We start from the raw sequence: 20,500 nt of genomic DNA on the forward strand, positions 1-20,500 counted from the left end.
CAACATCCTGCCACCAGGCGAAACAAAACACCAGTACACATTCAAAATAAATAAGAAAAACCTTTTCTTTTGATTAGCAAAATAAAACTTGCCTGTATTTACATGTATGTTTTGAGACCTGTGCTGGTGCCCTTTGCTGGACATAGGCATTGTGAAAACGATCACAGACCACATGTCTCAGTTTATGAGGAAGGCAGTCCCTGGGGCAGGCTTTGGTCTCGGCCCTTGTGCTGAATTCCTCCAGTCCTTCGTTGGTCTGGTTTCCTTATCTGCTGAGTATCAGCTAGGGCCTGGGTTGGAATACTGCTAACACAAACAGGTCCCAGCTTCTCCTGCAAGCAAACAACATTGCTGAGGTGCTCAGCAGCTCTGCCCCCACCTCTTCACCACCCGAGGTCAGCTTTAGAGAGGCCTCGGCCAGGCTGTGGTTGAGTGGCCCTTTGTGGACCCTCCCTGTAAATAGCTGTTGTCCTGGGTGCTTATGCCAGCCCCTTTATCTGCTTTGAGCCTAACAGCAGCCAAGTGTGAAAGCTGAGGCCTAGGGTTTGGTGACAAACAGGTGGTCAGTGCCAGGCCAGGCTCTGGTCCAGCTCGCCTGGCACAGCCCTTACGCACATCCTGTCAGCGTTTCCCAGATTAACTTGGAGCAGGCCCCCCCCCCCCCCAAGGATCTTTCAGGAGCGCCAAGTCTAATTTGACAAACTTAGGCAGGCCTCCTTTTGCCTGCATCAGAACTCTGCAGGAGGCAGTACATTTTCTCCGAGGGGCGGGCGGAACCTGCGGAGTCACAGGTACCCTTCCGAGGGAGGGTGGGGAGTCACTCTGGGAGCAGGACAGAGGAGAAGAATGTGAAACACTAGGAGTCTGGGAGTGTGAATGGCAGCTCCTGTAGTTGCCCCTCCCCCATGTGTTCCGAAGCCAGCAGTGTGAGGAGGTAATAGCTTTCAGGTCACAGGGATTGTGAGCAGAGGACACAAAATTGTGGAGTCCAACCTTGATCTTTTCCGCCCCCACACCATACCCATTCTGTATGTTTGCACTCCAAGCATTTATTTCTCTTGGGGTTTGAACCAATGCCCCTGCTGTTTCCGAGTTAAAGACTGATGGGCAAGGCTGATGGCCACAGTCCTCACTTGACAGGTGACGACTTAGCCCTTCAGTCTCTACGGCACCCAAAGGCAGCACAGGCTGTGCTCATCAGTGTCCTTCTTGGTATATTGGTCTGGTAGGCCCAACTTGGCCTTGGTAAGTTGGGGGGGGTCATCAGAATGTTCTAGAATGTCCTATGCCAAGCTTTTGGGGGAGGGTCAATAAATTATGTCCACCCTTTTGTTTTTCTTTGTAGATTGAAGTCCCAGTTTTGCTCTGCCTTTCTGTTTGGAGTATATGACAGTCAGTCCACGAATGGCTTAGTTTTCCTAAAGATGAGCTAGCTGTGCCCCCCACTCCTTGTTTCAGAGTCTGTCTCTCCTCTCCTCTCCACTCTGGCCCCTTTGTAAAGCTTGAGTGATTTTCTGGCCATCTCTTGTTCGTTCGTTCGCATTCATTCATTCATTCATTTATTCATTCAGAAAACTTTAGCTGAGTGCCTGCCCTGGGTCACACACCGTGTTGAACATTGGAACTGAGATGTTTGAGACCCAATCCCTGTCCTCAAATGAAACTGTAAGAAACTACAGTTTGGCTAGTTGGTCACTGGTGGAAATGAACCCAGGGCATAGAGGGGAGAGGCAGCAAACAGGACATGTTTTTGCTACATTAGGGAACAGGTGAGCTGAGACCTGAGAGTTTTCCGGTGCGGATAGAGCAGCCTCTTGGGAACTCTGGAGCCCTGAGTAGATTGGACTATGAGTGCGGGGTTGGCGTGAAGAGCTGGGGTGCACAGTGGAGAGGGATGGGCAGGGCAGTCTCCTCCCTCCCCGAGGTGATTTGGCTGCTTCTGAAGGTGTGGAGTAAGGGAGTCCGTTTGGCCCTGACCAGTACTGTCTATAAAACAGGGGACTATGTAAGTCGGGTGTGAGTTGCAGAGCCCTGATCTGGAAAGGAGGCTAGGGGTAAGTGTGGGTGCCCAGGGCTCCCATTCGTTCCCTGGTGAGGAGTTTACACTCCCCAGTGTGTGGACTTGGGTAGCCAGGTTGACAGAGACCCAGAGAAGGCCTGGGAGGTGGAGAGCTCAGGTGCAGTGCTCCTCCAGGTGGAGGTTATAGATGAATCGGAGTGTGGAAGAGAGGTCTGAGTGGGAAGGGAAGTACTCATCTGGGTACCATGGGCTCCCCGGGTCCCATCCTGATTGTCCCACAGTATCGCTCATTAAATAACATTTGGTGTGGAATTCTCCAGATAGGATGAGCTGGCACCGATGGGGAACAGTCGTGTGTGCCCCCCCCTCACCTGTTTTCTGTTGCTTCCCTGGACCGATTGATGCTGGCGAGCTTTGCGTGTGAATCACTGTCTGAGCTCCTGTGTCGGAGTTTCTTTCTTTCTTTCTTCTTTTTCTTTTTTTTTTTCAAGACAGGGTTTCTCTGTGGCTTTGGAGGCTGTCCTGGAACTTGCTCTTGTAGACCGGGCTGGCCTCGAACTCACAGAGATCCGCCTGCCTCTGCCTCCCGAGTGCTGGGATTAAAGGCGTGCGCCACCAACGCCCGGCCTGTGTCGGAGTTTCTGAGGGAGCCCCGTGCCCTCTAGGGAGCTTCCCATGTCTTTGTGTGTTATTCTAGAATTAGGATATGTAGAGTGTTCACTTACTTGGGGACTGGACCCTAGACACCAGCTTTGTATATTAGACAACCATTCTGCCATGCCCATCCCCCTGCCCAGGGACCTTACAGTGACTCCCTTAAGGTGTATATAAAGGGCAATCCTTCCCTGGTGACAGTGCCATCCATACTCGTCACTGTTTGAGTCCTCGAGTCATATTCGCCTCAGGACTTTACCTTCTTTGGACATGGTCTTCAGACTCCTGGGCACTCTAGGATTATAGGTATCACTTCTGGCTCCTGGAGGATAATTTTAAGTGATTTCTCTCTGCAAAGACCTGTGGAGTGTTTCGCTTGTTTTATTTTATTTTGTTTTTTTTTTGGAGACAGGGTCTCACTATGTCCCCTTGACTGTCCAGGAACTTATGTAGACCAGGCTGCCTTTGAACTCATAGATCTGCCTGTCTCTGCCTCCCAGGTGCTGGGATTAACGGTGTGTGCCACCACACCCAGCTCTGATGTGTGGTTTCCTTTTCCTTTTGTGTGCTGGGGATTGAACATGGGTCCTCCCACATGTTAGGCAAGCACATTCTCCTGCTGGGTTCTGTGCCAGCCAGACTCCTGGCTCACAAGGGAGATTGGTCCAGCACCTCAGAGCCAGGGTTTCCTTGTGTTGAGGTGCAGCTTGCCTTTCAACTCCCCGTCTTTGGGGGGCATTTCTGGTTGTTATTCTGGGTACAGGATGTTATTGGCACCCAGTCGGCAGAGTCCAGGGATGAGCCTAAACATTTTTTAACACTGCACAGGTCAGCCCCACCGAGTGTGATTTGGCCCCAGAAAAGCCTTAAATAACCACGAGTGCCATTTGTGTTTATGAGCCACTGCTGTGTGTTAGTGTTTGCTTCTGTCCTCACCCCGAGGACTTTCCTGCCGCCCCTCTCCCTACCCCCCTCCGTTGTCAGGATCCTACCCAGCTTCCAGGGCTTCCCTGCCTTTGTGCTTGCCCCCAGCTCCTGCGTCTGTCCGTCCGTCTGTCCGTCCGTCTGTTTCTCTTATTCCTGCTGGCTTCTTGCTTCACCAAGTCTGTTGGAGCTGGCAGCTGACATGGCCCTTTCCCTCCACAGCGAGTGTTCCACAGTATGGAACTCTTGCATTTGAGGAGCGGGTGTGGAATTAAACAGCCTGTGCATTGGGAAGCAGCGTGAAGTGGTATCTGCTGTTGTCAGGGCCCGGGGTACACGGCAAGCAGTCCCTCCTCAGTCATCAAATCTGTCTAGTGGGCGCATGCTGCATTTGGGTTTTGGGAACACAGTGACCAAGATTGGAGAAAACTACTTTCTGTCTGTTCTCTCTGACCTCCTTTGTTCATATTGACACCTCAGGGAGCTGTGTGTGTAGTCTGTCCTGTGTCCCCTCTGCCTTGTAAAACCCCTGGGGGCTTTTGCATCTTTGCAGTGACTTTTTATGTGTATATCCTGAAATATGTGTTTGTCGATTGGATAAATGAAGCTCCTGGCTTTGACGACTGTTTAGATCCTTTCCTTTTGCAGAACTGTTGTCATTCATTAATGGTGGGATTCAGGCCCTGATAATGTCATTGGCTTGGAAACCAATGGCAGTAAGAGGGAGGAGGGCCATGCTCACCTGTGTTCCTAGGAGATGGGGGATGAAGACGGAGGGGATCCGCACCTGTGGTTAAGCGGTGCCATTCAGCTGTGCATAAGCACACACAGTTGCCGGGTAGAAATGCAGGTTCTGCAGGGGTCTGGCTGTCTCCTGCTGCCCTTGTCTTTCTGGTCCTGTGGTGAGACAGAGACTCAGCACAGCCAGGAGGGTATGGGGGAAAGCTGCTTGTCGTGGCAGAGAGGAGGTACAGAGACAGCAAGGAATGTCCCGTGACCTTGGAGGACACTCCCTCTGTGATCCGGGTTTACTGGGCTCCACCTTGAAAATGGCTACCACCATCTTCCTATAAAGACATCAATTATGAATCCACTGAAGACGCCTCATGATCCAGTCTTCCCCGCAGTCCCACCTCTGAGCATTTCTGCACTGGGGGTGCTTGAGCCTTGTGGGGTGGGTCCAGACCATAGCACAGGATCTGAGTGGAAGCTGCCGGGGTCAGCACTGGATTCAGCCTTCTAGGCCATTGGTGACTGCTGACCTATCACCTTATTTTAGCTCTGGCAGGGTCCGTGTTCGGTCAGAGTCCCTGTGCAAGTTCCCAGCTTGAGGAGGTACCCTAATGTTTGCCTCACCAGGGGCGTCTCTGTTTCTTTTCCATGGTTCTGTAATTTAGGGGAACATTGGTGTTATGATAAAGTGTGTGGGGAACCTTGGTGGATTCCATGGTGAGCGAGGTTGATTAAGCTGGGACACACACACACACACACACACACACACACACACCTTAAGTGAGAAATTTTATTAGAAAGGGGGGCAGGGGGAAGGAAAGAGAACAGAGGTGAAGAGACACAGAGACAGAGAGAGGACGGAAGAGAAGAGGGAGACAGGAAAAGTCCTGTCTGCCCCAGAGGAACAGCAGAAAGAACGTAAGTAGGCAGGGGCTTTTCTTTTAAAGGGGTCCTTTGCACCTGCGCACAGACTATGCAGCCATGGAGCCCTGGGCTGACCAGGGCACTGCCTGAGTGCATTCTGTCAGGTGACAGGGGCAGGCCAGCGTAATGGCCCGAGTGCTTACAATTGGTTGAAGTGGAAATGACAGAGTGCTTGGAGGCCGCGCAGGTCTAAGTTACCCTGGGTTTTGAGGCCTGTTGGAGTCTTGTCTCCCTCGCCCATAAAATGGATGTGGTGAAATATTCCTTATGAGATGACTGCCAGGACCGAGTGGAAATTGAGCACTCATTAGCGAGTCTGGAGAGCAGAAGCTTGTGATGACTGTGACAACTTGAGGGCTGCCAGCCTGGAATTGGCCTTGGAGGACGTTAGACCAGTCCGGTTGTCTAGGAATGGAAAAGCTCACAGTGTCTCCACCAGCATAATTTCCATCTTTACTGGGCCAGCAATTTGCCTTCTGAATAAACACACAGAAAAGGAGAAGCCGGCGGGGGCGGAGGAGACAGCCTAGTGGATGCTTAGGGGGAGGCTGGGGAGATGGTTAGCGAAGGATTGCATTCTGGGTTGAAAGAAGAGGTTTTGGTCAACCTCTTTGCTTTCAGTTTCATCATTTCCTGAGAGTCCTAATTTAGCTTCTGGTGTGTCCTGCTCGATTATGGCCTAAAAAGGCAACAGCTTGGGTTTCTGAAGTTGGATGGGCACCCGCAGGAAGCTGCCGGGGAAGAGCTGCTTAGCCCGACCCAGTCTCCAGTGGGCCAGAGCTGCTGCATCCGTCCCTTAACTCCTTGAGTGCTGCCTTCCAGCCCCTCTGAGGAGGAACCCAGTGCAGCTGCAGGAGCATCCCTGTGAGTGCCAAAGTAGGCAGCATTGGTGAGGTCATGTTCTCGCACACGCACGCGCTCAAGCATGGGCACAGCATTAGCTCTCTTATATTTTTGGTTGTGAGCCTAGCCTTTAACGGCTGAGCCATCCCTCCAGCCCAGCATCAGCTCTCTTAAAATATGATTAGACTGCATATCCTGGGGTCACAGACATGCAGAAATGGCATGGCTGCAAGCTCACTGTACGGGGGCCTACAAATAATAAGGGAACCCCCTCAAAGTGGTATCGAACAACTGTTCTGGAGCTAGCCCAGTGGTAAATGCTTGCCTAGCATGCACAAGGCCCCAGGATCAATTCAGTTCCTGGTACTGAAAACAATAATAAAAACAAAAAAAACCAAAACCAAATCCAAGACGCCTCTCCTTAGCTATGTCACTCCAAACCAAACCAAACCTGCTTTGGATTACTAAACTATCATTAGTGACCCATAAAGAAGTGTTCTGGGTTTGAGTCCCAGTCCTCTTAGTGCCAGGGAACTAGTAGATTTGCTTACATCACTTATAAACGACGCTTTGGGATAAACACAACACCCTGTAGGGAGTTAAATGTGAATGTCTTCTCTGTCTATAAGAAGTCTTTCCGTGAGTCAGAATTAGAGAGGCCTGCCGGGCGGTGGTGGCACACGTCTTTAATCCCAGCACTCGGGAAGCAGAGGCAGGAGGATCTCTGAGTTTGAGACCAGTCTGGTCTACAAGAGCGAGTTCTAGGACAGCCTCCAAAGCCACAAGAGCGAGTTCTAGGACAGCCTCCAAAGCCACAGAGAAACCCTGTCTCGAAAAACCAAACAGACAAACAAAAAAATTAGAGAGGCCTAGTAAAAAGAGAGAAGACTGCCTTTAAAAAAAAAAATCAGTGTTTTGCCTTCATATGTGTGTTGTGCCTGGTTCCCACAGAGGTGGGAAGAAGGAATCGAATGCCCTTTGTCTGGAGTTGCATAGACGGTTGTGAGCCACCATGTGCATTCAGGGAACCAAACCTGTTTCCTCTACAAGAGCCACAAGCATGTGTAACTGCTAGGCCATCTCTGCAGCACCCAGAGACTGGAGAGATTGAGATTTTAAGAATGTGCATGTACACTGGACCCCCTCCACCCCAGTCACACTGAGCTGTGAGGGTCGCAGCACACCTCTAGGATTGCAGCCACAGAGGCAACGGCAGATGTGGGTTAGAATCCCACTGCATGGCTGAGCTGGGGATCCCCAGCAGCAGTGACTCACCCTCTGTGAGCCTGTCCTCTCTTCTGTGACCTGGAGATAATAAAATCTCCTTTCTGGAGAGACGGGCGGGTAGTGAGGCCGCACACTTGATGCTGGTGGTAGACACTCCACAGCTGCCCGCCTCTTGGTGTAGGGAACTTGTGCAGGGCAGTGGTACAGACTCAAGTGTACCCTCAGGGGTCCTCACTGCTTGAGATGGGTTTCACTAGGTAACCCAGGCTGGCCCCTAACTCCTGGTCCTCCCGCCTTAGCTAGCCTTCCAAGTGCCGAGACTATAAGCATGTAGCGAAACTGCCACATGCTTAGGGTTTTGGAGGAGCGCAGTGATGGCAGCGTCACATCCTTTGTGAGTCTGAGTTGTGACAACGTTGGGAACCGGCAGCCGGTGAAAGCCTGGGTTCAGTGCACCGTGGTTTGTGAGCACAGAGCATGGATGTAGTGGGGAGGCTGGTAGTCTTGGTCAGGCGCCTTTTGGGAGGGAGAAGACAACTGGGGATTACTGTGGCAGACGGAAGCTTTGTCCAGTGGCCTGGTCTAAATTGGCAGTGCCTGGACCAAGCGCCTGCACTCGGGCGCTCACTCCACAGAAGAGACTGAAGGCGCTTTACAGCTGCCTGATTCTGTTTTGCTTGCCACCAGCTGACACTGGCCCTGGCCTCTCTCCAGCTGTCCTTGCAAGGTAGATGGTGCCTTGTGCCACGGGCTAGGTGGGTGCCAGGACTGCCAGGCTCCCTGGTGCTGGGTTGAGACAAGAAAAGCCACCAGCTGAGGGAGCCGCTGAGGCTGCCAGGGTTCCCTGAACTTGCTTCCCTCCTGGGAGGGGGTTTGGGAGTACCCGGTTTCCAGGAAGACAGCCCCTGGTGGAGTGAGCATGGAGCCCCTGAGCCTAGGTCTGGAAACCATTTAACAAGCCAGAGATGGAGGCCTGGGCAGCCAAAGCCTCTAGCCTCTTTGGCATTCAAGTCCCTTCCTGCTGGGATCAGGAAACTTGAAAACCGAACAACTCTGGGTTCGAGTTTGGGAACTCTGTGACTTTTCAGAGTAGGGCAGCCAGGTTTGATCTGGCAGAGCAGAGCTTACCGGTGTCCCTTACTTGTTCAGCTTCTGGTTGCTTCCTCTGGTGGCTTTGGACCCAGTGCCGTATTCCAGGTTTCAGATCCTGGTTTTGTTCAGTCAGAGCAACAGTTCTCCAGGGATCCAGCCTGTGTTTCTGGGCTTTAGGCACTGCCTTGCTAAACACGGGAAGATCATAGACCGGGACCTGGAGTCCTTGAGCCTCTCTGCACAAGCCCCTGGCTCCCAGAGAACTGTGCTTTCAGGCGGGTGTCATATGTATGTATGTATGTATGTATGTATGTATGTATGTATGTATGTATGTATGTATTATAGCAATGCCATATATAATATATATTATGTAATATATGCCTGGGCCATTTGTGGTTCTGTGGGGAGTATTAGCTTCTCATCTTTAGTCTTCAAATGAGCTATGAAAAGAACAAGTCACACGAGTGTTCCTGTCCCCCTGACCCATCAGGCATACCTGTTCCCTTTCATGTCATGGGTGGTTCTGATTTCTGTCACTGCAGTTGTAGAGAGCTACCATTCTGGCTAATTCGACACCTCTGTTGTTGGAGGTATTCAGTGGTGTGGCTGCTCTGCTATCCTAGTGGTGGGCTGTGGCTGAGTCCATCTTTGTGGAGACAGTTAACTCATCCCTACCCATGGTAGTGTTGCTTATAGAATTGCATATGTGCTGATCATAGGGTGATACACTTACTTATTAATTTCTAATGAAAGCTTGCTTTCTCTCGGATGTGTAGAGTAAGAAAATTCTGGAAATTGCTCAGTCTGATTATGTAGAATCTTACTGCATTGGGGGGAGGCAGGACACAGAACTAGGGTTGGTATGTAAAACGGAAAACACATTTTTTTAAATTAAAAAAAAAGAGAGAAGAATTTCACTGTGTGAGGTCTGCAGGGAGAAGTCTTCCTTGGCTGATGTTCTGTCTCTTTTCCTCTTCCTAGGTCCTGGCCGTAAGTCACCATGGCCCAGCAGGCTGCAGACAAGTACCTCTATGTGGACAAGAACTTCATCAATAACCCACTGGCCCAGGCCGACTGGGCTGCCAAGAAGCTGGTGTGGGTGCCTTCTGACAAGAATGGCTTTGAGCCCGCCAGCCTCAAGGAGGAGGTGGGCGAGGAGGCCATCGTGGAGCTGGTGGAGAACGGCAAGAAGGTGAAGGTGAACAAGGATGACATCCAGAAGATGAACCCGCCCAAGTTCTCCAAGGTGGAGGACATGGCCGAGCTCACGTGCCTCAACGAGGCTTCGGTGCTGCACAACCTCAAGGAGCGCTACTACTCAGGGCTCATCTATGTAAGCGGGCCGGGCCGGGGCGGGGCGGGGCGGGGCCCCAGCTAGCCAGGCCAGAGGAGTGCCAGGTGAGGTGCTCACAGCTGCTGCCCCTGTGCATCCTGGTGGAGTGTCCTGTGACATTGCCCTGTCTGTTCCCTGGCCACCCTTGCTTTTGGCCACACGTAGGAAGGACACGCTCCCACCTGCTAGCCTCTGACCTCAGATCTTTGTAAGACGTGTGGGTTCAGGCCAGCGTAGTGAATTCCTTCTAGCTGAGTGCCGCTGTCTCCTGGCTCCCTCGTGTTCTTCCTGGTTCAGTCCCATTTTGGTACTCAAGACATTTTTCTTGCCTGGAAAAGCCTCTTTTCCTAGGGGTTACACATAGAACAGAGCTGAGCTGCCAAGAGTGGAATGGTGACACACCAGTATTTAGTTAGTACTTATTCCACACCAGGTCCTACAAAAAAAATATGCTATCAGAGTCCTAAGAGCAGTGTGAGCAAAGGTTCTAAGTACACCATGATCAGTCTTTCTTCTGCTGGGCAGCGATTTTTTAGACGGATAGCTTGATTACCACGTGGGCAGTGTTGAGAGAGAGCGTTTTCCCCCAGCCCCTTGTTATAGGCTCTGAGGTCACAAGGTTCCTTCTAGTGGCAGCTCCAGGGCCACCTTTTTTCTTTTTTGGGCAGCCTTTGGAAACAGCATTTATTTTATGACGGGTCATTGAAATCCTCAAGATGAACCGGATGCTGCATCCGCCGTCACTTGGGCGCAGACACTTCTCAGTCACGAAATCCGTATCCAAATCTGCCACAGACAGTCCTGTGCCCCGTTTGCCGGCCTCAGCCTTGGCACTCCAGTTATTCTTTCTTCCCCTTGCATTCGTCAGGGCCACATTTGCCAGAGGTGGGCTTCTGGAGGCGGTGGAGCCACGGCCTCACTACAGCGTTTCGCCTTCTGTGGCACTCTCCAAACGGCATTCTTGTGGCCACCTTGCTTCTGCCAAGGCCAAAGAGGCCAGGAGCCCAGATTCCTCTTTTTAGTTCAGATGTTAGGAAGAAATAACGTGGTGGCCGTTCTTCTAAAACGGCTCTTTGTTTGACTGACTGCTTCTACAGCCACCTTGGTCCTGCTCTCAAGGCCACGTCACACAGTTCAGAACCCAAGGGAATGAAGTAGCTCAAGGTTTTATAGCCCTCTCATCTGACGGGGGTGAGGGGGAGCCCAGGCCTCGGAGCATTGGGATTACACACAAGTTCCGAGTGGGCCAGACCGCCACCATGCTGAGTTAGTCCTTCATGACAAGTCCTTGTTCTGTGCTCCCTCATTGGTCCTCAGTCTGCTGAGTCAGGGCCTACTGTAAGCACATTCTCAGGTTGCCCGCTGGAAGAAGCATTCTTTATGGATTGCTTCAGCCCATCCTTTTTATGGAAGAGCGGAAAGAATTGAGACCCGAAGATGGGGATGGGACTTAGACGGGGTCTTATACACAATGAGGTGTTGGCAAGGGCTGAGGGCGAAATCGTTTTTTTTTATAACTGATGTTATGTGTATGGGTATTTTGTCTGCATGCATTGGAAATCCTTAGAAAACTGCTGTTATAGATGGTTGTGAGCTGCCATGTGGTGCTGGGTCCCCTGGAACAGCATCAAGTGCTCTTAACCATTGACGCATTCATATCTCTGGTCCTGGAACCTGGGGTTTTTGCTGACAATATGTGTAATACGAATTCAAATCCTGCCCCTCAGAATAATCAGCATGAGATTCAAATTGGGAGCCTGCAGAAAAATGAAGGCAGAAAGCCTTGTCTGTCTGCCCAGATAACATGGGAGCCACGCTCCCTTGCCTGGGAGTAGGGTGCTCTTGGCAGGATTGTTGCCGATGTCACGTTCTCTGTGCTGTGCAGGTTCACTGTGCTGTGCAGCTCTGCCTCTTGCTGACCACGTCACGTGGTGCTGCAGAGCCCCACTTCCTCTGTAAAGTTTGCAGGCTGCTTTCAGCTTGCACCAGGTCTGGACTCTGGCTGCCACTGTTTCTGAGTCAAAGCCCTCTACTTGGCCTCCTAAGAACTGGTGTCTCCATTTAACTGAGCTCCTGGGTGAGAAACAGGCTGGCCGCTCGCCCTCACCTCTGGCTAGCTGCGAGTGGTCTTTCTTTCCCATGCAGGCAATGTTAGCTGTCCAAGTACATTGAGTGTTAGGTCTCTGCACCCTTGCGAGTGACGTGCAGGGCTTCATTCTGTAGGTGGATGCCGAGTGCAGAAGCCACGTTTTTCCCCTTCCCCCTAGAGCTCTGGTGGCAGGCATTAGCTCTTGGTTTGGCTCCTTTGCTGACAATATGTGTCCTATGTGGGTTCCCCTGCACAGACCATCCCCAGGTAGCATCCCTTTGGTAGCTGGCTGGGAAGGGCCGCAGCCTCCCTCAGAAGAGCCTGTTTATGTTTAGCAAGGTCCCACACTGTGACCTCAGGAACCTTCATGCTGCATTTGCCTAGCTTTGTGGGCGGCACAGTCAGCTCTGCACCGCAGCTGCTCTGTCTTTTCCTTTGGGGGAAGTGAGGCTCCGGGACAGGGGGCGATTGGGCACAAAGAGCCTCTGTGGCCTGTGAATGGAGCGGCTCCCTGGTGTGGCCGCGTGGGAGCAGAGGCGCTCGCTCAGTGTCTGTGCTTCCACGAGCATTTAATGCGCTCCTTCCTCCCACCTGAGCTGCGAGCCCCATCTCGGGGCTCTGCTCGCTAGTGTCCTTGGCTTTGGGGGGTTATCCCAGAGTCCTTTAGAGCCCTCTGCAGTGTCATCTGCCCATCCAGCTGTCCAAAAGAATGGTCCTAATGGCCCTCTGTCCCCTTCTCTTTCTGCCAGCTGTTTCAAACATCTGGCTTTGTGGCATACCCTATATGTGGGGCCATGTGTCCTTGGCTTTTATCAGGCTGGAGATCCTAGAGTATAGTTTTTATTTCTATTTTTTTTTCTGGAAGGCTGAGAACAAAGTCCAATTGTTTGGAGATCCTGGGATGACCTCACAATTTTCTAGCCTTCTGTTTTGTCCCCACCTGATGCCATCTGCCATTCACACAGAGGACACCATAAGATGACCTTATTCCCTTCTTCCCACCCAAGCCAGTGTCTCATTTGGGTTTCTTTGCTTTAATCTTTCGGATCCCTTGAAAATAGGGTAGTTGGAAGGAGAACACTTGACCGAAGCCCCCCCATCCCACTCCCACAACGCCCTGGGAAGAAGGAAGTCTTTATTAGTGTCTGGGTCACTTGGTTAGGGTACAGAGAGTTCCTTCAGGAGAGCAACTGGCCAGCATCTGGGTGGTGGGGTCCTCTGAGCTTTGTCCTCAGCCTGGCATTTGTTCACAGTTCCAAGGAGAACCATTGGTCAGTGCTGGGGAAGAGCCCTGTCTTCATGCCTGTCTTGTGTGCAAGCCTCTGAGTTGAGTCTTACAGTCTACTAGAGAGAGCACAGGTGGAAGGGGCAGGATACATACCACAGCCAGCTCCCCAGATGGGCTGCTCCTGGACCAGGGATAGAACTCTACAGCGGAGATGCAGGGAGCATGGAGTGAGGGAAGCAAAGGATGTCTGGAGAGTTGGCCCTCCAGACCGAGGAGGTTGGCCTTGGTCTTCTTGAGGCCTGAGTTTATCAAGCCTTGTGACCTTTGACTGTCCCTTAGCAGAAAGGGAGCAGTTTTGGTGTGGAGTCTGGGTGCTGAGCCTCACTCCCCAGCCTTCCCTTCAGTTTGAAGTCATTTTCCCACAAAGATAGTGCGGAGGGTGCTATTGCTGTTTGAAGACAGCCATGTCTTCCAAACTGAGAATCCCTGGGTGTCTCATGTGCCGGTTAGGAGTCCTGTTGTTTGGAAGGAGCAGGGAATTTATTAGAATCAGTTGCAAGGCATTGTAGGCATTTCCTCCAGAAACATGGAGGAATGAGCTGTGTAAGCTCACTGTAGGAAGCAGCTTTCCCGCGTCTCAAACAGTAGCTCCCCACGTCGCTGTGTTCCTACTCCTCACCGTGCAGCAAGTGGCAGCCTCTATCCATGCTCTTTCCACAGACTGGGACGTGGAGGAAGGAGGGTAAGGACCCCACCCCGTACCCCAGCTGGGATTTGGACTCTGGGTATCTACTCCAGGGCTTTGCTTTTAAAGGTCAAAGCAGACCTGGAATATTGGGCATGTTGTAGGTGTCTGGCATTAAGGGTCTTGACAGTTTTGAGTTTCTGCCCCTGGAGAAGGCTTTCAGAGGATCCGAAGGTGGCCTTTATGTTTTTGAAGGATTTGCACAAGAATATATGGTATGAGCTAACAGCCATTGAGGACCCAGGGTGAGGACCCAGCATTCCTGGTGCTAGAAGGCTGGAGCATGTGTGTCAGTGTAGAATAACTTGTGCTTCTTTGCAGTTTTCTGAGATACGTTGAGTCCTTTATCTTTGTGCATCTCTCACAATGGCAGACACATCTTTTTTTTGTTTGTTTGTTTGTTTTTTTGTTTTTGTTTTTCGAGACAGGGTTTCTCTGTGGCTTTGGATGCTGTCCTGGAACTCACTTTGTAGACCAGGCTGGCCTCGAACTCACAGAGGTCCGCCTGCCTCTGCCTCCCGAGTGCTGGGATTAAAGGCATGCGCCACCAACTGCCCGGCCAGACACATCTCTTAATTGTCCTAGTATCTGGGTTTTTTGTTTTTCAAGACAGTGTTTCTCCACAGTTCTTCCTCTCCTGGAACTCACTCTGTAGAACAGGGCTGGTCTAAACTCAGAGATCGGCCTGCCTCTGCTTCCCGCGTGCTGGGATTAAAGGTGTGTGCCACCACCGCCCGGCGGAACCTGAGTTTTGTAACTGGACCTCTGTATGTTTTTATATGGCCCTTGTCTGATGCACCCTTGTCAGCTTGGAAAGCCAGCAGCCACCTGTGTTGAGAGAGTGCTCGTATGCCAACAGGAGCAGGAACACCAGAGCGCACTTTCTCTCTAGGCTGAGTTGTGGTCATGGAAACGGGACACTCAGCCACACAAAGGTTGGATGCTGTCGGCACTCAGACTTGCTAACCCGTTGCCTTCTGTTGCTTTCTGTAGACCTATTCAGGCCTGTTCTGTGTGGTCATCAACCCTTATAAGAACCTTCCCATCTACTCAGAGGAGATTGTGGACATGTACAAGGGCAAGAAGAGGCATGAGATGCCACCCCACATCTACGCCATCACAGACACTGCCTACAGGAGCATGATGCAGGGTGAGTGTTTTGGGGCACTGAGGCCCTCGCCTGGCCTTTCTAGGGGTTCCATCCCTATCTGAGGTGTCAAGACACTTAGAGCTGATCCATATTTACTGTCCCATTCCTCTCTCTGGTGGCTGGTGATGGGGCTGTGCGTCACAGAGGCTTGTTGTATCATCATATGAGAGCCAGGACCAATGGCTATATAAAGGACACATTTATATGTTGATAGACTGTTCTAGAAACTTCCAAGACCACGTACTGATTTTTTTTTTTTCTGGCGTACTCATCCCTCCAAGAGTTGCCCACATCAGTTTTCGGATCTGTTCTAGGTCATTATATCAGTTCCTCATTTTCTCCCTCTTTTTCCCTGTGTTTTCTTCGCACACAGTTGGTAATACGCTGGAGTGCACTCCCTTCTTAGAGAACAGATATGAAGTCTCACCTGGTGGCGGTACCCCTCCAACTTGCGTGTGTTCTCTGTTGTGTAAAGGGCTTTGGGTGGATGCTTACTAATTTTTCTCCTCCTGGCCACACCCCTTGGCTACTTCCTGGCTCGACTGACTGACCGAGCACCCATCACCTCCATACTTCTGAGTGCCTACCTTCTTCCCCTCTCCCTGGTGTGGGGCAGTCTCCCACTCCCTGCCTTTCCTCCAGGTGTCCCTCTGTTCCCTTAGACTCCCTCCTCCCCTGCCTACTTGGCTGGCTCCATGGCTCTCTTGCTCCTGCCTGTGGGTGCTCCTTTAGGCTCATCCTCAGCTCTGGGCCACTAGAGTGGCTTCTGCCGTCACTGCCTGGCTGTACACTGGTACTGTCCCTGATCACTACCAAGCAGTCTGTCTGTCCTCGCATGTGGCTACTACAAGCCAAGAACCTAGGCTTGTCACACTTTCCTGTCCTCACCACCTTTTCCCAACTCCGTCAACACTTGTGTTTTTGTTTTTTTCTTTGGGTTCCGGGACAGCCCTTCACTATGTAGCCCAGGATGGTCTTGAACTCAGAATCCTCCTGTCTTGCGCATCTCCATGCTTCGTTTCAGCCTACGTTGTAGGTGTTCTCTCTGTCACTGCTCTGGCTCTGTTTTCTTCTTACCTTCACAGCTCTGGCCTTCGGTTCAGCTTTGTAACTCTTTGTACTGTTGGCCTCCGCCTGCCAGCTGACAACTTTTCAAGACTGTGGTTAGAGTTAGACACATGAAGAACCCTCCCCACCCCCCTCTACCCCTGCTGACTCGGGGAGCTCCATGTATTTCTCTGGCAGGCAGGACTTTCTGTTTCAGGGCTCCACACTTGCTCCGCCTGCACTCAGGGCTTGCACTCAGGGCTTGCACTCAGGGCTTGCACTCAGGGCTTGCACTCAGGGCTTGCACTCAGGGCTTGCACTCAGGGCTTGCACTCAGGGCTTGCACTCAGGGCTTGCACTCAGGGCTTGCACTCAGGGCTTGCACTCAGGGCTTGCACTCAGGGCTTGCACTCAGGGCTTGCACTCAGGGCTTGCACACAGGGCTTGCACACAGGGCTTGCACACAGGGCTTGCACTCAGGGCTTGCACACAGGGCTTGCACACAGGGCTTGCACTCAGGGCTTGCACACAGGGCTTGCACACAATGGTGAGGCACTACTACTCTCTGGAGCCCTCTGCTCCCCAGGGAGAAGACTGAAACCAGCTTTGCATCAGACCCTGGCAATGCTTTGTTGGACTCCGGCATTTTAAACTTTTATTTTCTCTCCTCAGTATGGACCAGGCCCATGCTGCCCTCATATTCTTAGGAAGTTGCTTATGCAATCCGAACTCAGGCTCGACTCCCAAACAGAATGGCCGACTTGTTTTGGTAGTGGTTTCTTTTGCATTCTTAGTTTTGTAAGTCCTGCAGTCCATCTGGGCATTGGTGGCGACACCCCTCGTATTCGCTTTGCCCTGGTTTGGTGGTTTAAAATGGCAGTGTGTACCCTTCACTCTGCCCGCAGTCGGGTTATTAATTAGGCAGGATGTGCAAGTTTGGCCTAATCTTTGGCTTTTGTTCACATCTATCAGGGTTCCTTGCAGAGAGCCAGCCCTTTGGCTTTAAAGTGGATGTCTGTTTGAAAGTGCTAATGAGAGCAGTCTGGTGGGAGAACATTTTGTGAGATTCCATAGGCGTCTGGAGTCTCTGTCTCTAGGTTCTGAGTCACTGTCCCTTGGCTCTCCAGCAGCGCGGCGCGCGCAGTGCACTGGGGTTCCCTGAGTAGGGCGTGGTCTCATTCTTTACCAGGGTTTCAGCTGCCCGCTTCTAGGCGGTCATTGGAGAGGGGCCCCAGCAGCGAGTCACTGGAGCTGGGCTCTCAGACCCTCATCACATTTCCCAAGAGGGTTGACCAGGCTTCATTCATTCGAAAGGAGAAAGTTTGAGGAAGGGTTTCTGAAGATGCCATAGACCAGAAATGAAAGGAGAAAGTTTGAGGAAGGGTTTCTGAAGATCCCATAGACCGGAAATGGTTAAGAGAGAGATAAAGTGATGTGTCTTGTCCATAGCAGAGCAGCCTCATCAGGGCAGGAGCTGGCCTGGACCACAAGAACAAGAGCAGGCGGAGGGAGTGGCTGTCAGTGTGGGGCCCTACAAGCCCAGCGCTTCTCCAGGGATGGTCTGTGTGGCTGTTGGGGTCACCGCTCTCTCACCCTCAGCCTGAGAGGCCCCACTTTGCTTTCTGTTTTGCTTTGGGCTTGCTAGAACTCTTTAGCTCCCAAGTGGACCTACTAAGTGTATTCTTGTACACAGTGAGCCCACAAAGCCTTTAGCAGTAGGTGTCTTCTTGTTCTTGGGGCGTGAAAGAAGTTAGTCATACAAGCCTGCCTTTGACACCGTGGGTCACTAGTAGAGAGTGTTTCCAAAAGGGACCCTGGATTCATACCCTAAACCAGGTATTGTAGGTGGAGCCTTGGTCTTCAGGCTGTTGGAGCCTGTTACTCCCTGATTTGGGGTGAAGACTTAGAGCTTGCTGGCGGCCCCCCTCCCCATCTTAAAAGGTATGGCCAGATGGTTCCTCTTCTGCCTCCCCTCCCCCAAGAACTAGACAGAAATTTCCTTCCTGAGTTGGCTTATGACATACTAGCATTTATTCTGCCAAATAGGGTAGTTGGTGGCTTTGTCTGGGGACTTTTATGAGACAAGCTTTTTGACCCCTCCTGGGGCCCTTCCTTGTCTCGGAGCCCTTCGGTGCTGTGGTTTGCCTATATAGTCTTGGTCACTGCCTGTGGCTCTCTCAGTTTTATCCTGGTTTGGATGGTAGATTGTAAGCTATTTTACCTATTTGTCAGATTAAGACAGGCTCTCTCAAATATGACGTTTGGGGTACTGTAGGATGCACAGTAGTATCCTGGCCTCTTTTCTTCATTCTCTCTAGTTGTGACAGAAATATCCCCAGCCACTCCCGTTAGAGTTGCTGGATGGACAAGATTATCCCCAGTTGAAAATCCCTAGACTAAGCTGTACAGATGGATTTTCCTCTGACTCTTAATTCTGGTTAATCAGCAGTTGTCTGCACCCTGTACTGTCGAGGGTTTGAAATACAATCTCAGAGATTTCTGGGATAGATTAGTATTGTCTGCTATGGGCACAGAATAGGGCATTGGAGTGTATGGTGTCCGGCTTAGTCCACACAAACATGTGATAGAAAATGCTAGGATACCCAAAGGGTTGCCCTGCTCTTGATGGGTAGAAAAGACATGTTGCTGACAGATCCAGGGCCATAGATGCATATCAAGGCAAGCTGCTGCCGCCCGGTGCCAGTGCAGTGCCAACAGGTGCCAGGTGTCTTGGAGCTGAAGGACGCTGTGGCTGCAGAGGCTGGTGTGGCAGGGAAAGGCACTGTGGAGGTGGAGACCATGGGAACCTTGGCCTGCCTATGGTAATAAGTGGTTATGGTGCAGCCCAGCCATGCCTGCACGGCCTTGTTTGTTGTTTTAATCTCCAGCCTTGGGTTGAAAGTTGTGTTTGCACGGTCATCTTACCACTCTAACTCTGGCTCTCCATTTGTTTTATTTTTGCCACCTTGGTTATTAAGAAGCATCTCAGCCTTAGGAACCGGGTGAGAGCGTGAACTTGTGTTGCTGCCCCCAGCTTGTAGAGTGCAGGTGCATCCCAGGGCAGGCACAGGGGCTGCATGTAGAAGTCAGGCAGCAGACCCCCCCCCCCGGGGGTGGGCGCTGGGGGGAGAGATGCCTTTGACCTTCTCTGGTGCCCTTGTTGGTAAGAGTGAGTGTTCATCTGGTCAGTGGGGGAGTTCGCCTTGAGCTCAGCTGTCTAAATGCAGGTAGGAAAGAAGCTATGCTTATTAGCTGTGGACCAGGTCTGGTTCTCTCGCAGGGAGGCGGCAGAGTTGCCCTACACTGCAGCCCTGCCCTGCCCCTTGCACTGTGCTGTCCTCCTCTCCATCCCTTCTTGGCTTCTCTGTGGAAGCTGCCCTGCCCGTGGTTGGTTATGAGCAGCTGCTCCAGTGCCCAGCGGATGAGCATGCTCCTCTTGGTGGCTGGCTGACCTTGCTGGTGACAGTGAGGTTTGTGTGCCACCTTCCCATCCAAGCATGGTCCCCCTGGCTCACAGGTGAAGGGATGGGTTCAGGCGCACGAGCTGATGTGTCGTCCGTGGGAACTGGGCGTTTCTTGAGTCTCTGAACAGGAGGTCATAGCTACCGTTGCCCCTCTTCTTTTCTGGCTAGTCCTTGAAGGAGTTCTCCCGAAGTGGGGCCCTCAGCTTGTTAGGCTAGGACAGTATTTTAGCTGGAGCTGGAGCAGCGGGAAGCCACAGATACGATAGCTCCACTTAAGCAGGAATGTGCAGGCCAGGAGGCCTCATCCTGACCAGCCTTCTCACACAAAGACCTCTGTCTGATGGGGAGGTGTGGAGCCAGCCCTGTGCCCCACAGCGTGCTTTAGGAGGCAGCGTGGCTTGCCTGAGGAGGGCCGTGCCCTGTGTCTGTGTGGCATGGCCCTTGCTAGGACTAGCCTCATGCCTCCTGTGTGCTGTGCACTGTAGACTGCTCACCCGTGCAGACACAGGTCCTGCCTAGAGGATTGCTGATTGGTACCCAGAAGTACCAGATGCGCCAGCTCCTCAGGATCAGAGCATCCCACGTGAGGTGGTGTGCCCTGGAACTCTGAGGGCCGCTGGGGTAGGCACGGGGGTTAGAAAACCAGTTGGCACTTTGTAGGCTACAGCCAAGGGTCTGCTGGGCCCCTCAGCCGTAGCTGTAGTGTGAAGTCTTGTGAACAGGCCTTGAGAGCTGTCTCTGGGAAGAATGTGGAGTCTGGACCAGATAGAGTAGGACTCTCGCTTTTTCACTTGCTAATTGGCTGGCCTGGCTATGTATGAGACAACAGTATAGCATGATGGAGTTTTTTGCTTTTCTCTGTCTCTCAACCTGGTGCAACTAACGTGGCCAGGCTAGATAATTTCAGGAGTGACTGTAGGCAGTGCTGGTCTGCATGGCAGGCGCCTGGAGAGGGGGTAGTAGGAGACTGAATACACAGCCTCCGTGGGACCTTCCCGGTGCCCAGTCCTGACACCCCCTCCAGCCTG

The 20,500-nt window shown here is 51.9% G+C and overlaps 1 protein-coding gene across 1 annotated transcript in view; it reads left to right on the plus strand.

The window, feature by feature from the left end:
* Myh9 (myosin heavy chain 9) overlaps positions 1-20,500 on the plus strand; it is an 86,741-nt gene that overhangs the window by 21,202 nt on the left and 45,039 nt on the right. The window contains exons 2-3 of the mRNA XM_005066947.4: positions 9,398-9,749; positions 14,805-14,961. Of these exons, the coding sequence (XP_005067004.1) occupies positions 9,417-9,749; positions 14,805-14,961 (490 nt within the window). The 5' untranslated portion in view covers positions 9,398-9,416. The remainder of the gene's footprint in view (positions 1-9,397; positions 9,750-14,804; positions 14,962-20,500) is intronic.

This window comes from Mesocricetus auratus, unplaced genomic scaffold (assembly GCF_017639785.1).
Source record: "Mesocricetus auratus isolate SY011 unplaced genomic scaffold, BCM_Maur_2.0 Super-Scaffold_100010, whole genome shotgun sequence".
Classification (NCBI taxonomy): Eukaryota; Metazoa; Chordata; class Mammalia; order Rodentia; family Cricetidae; genus Mesocricetus; species Mesocricetus auratus.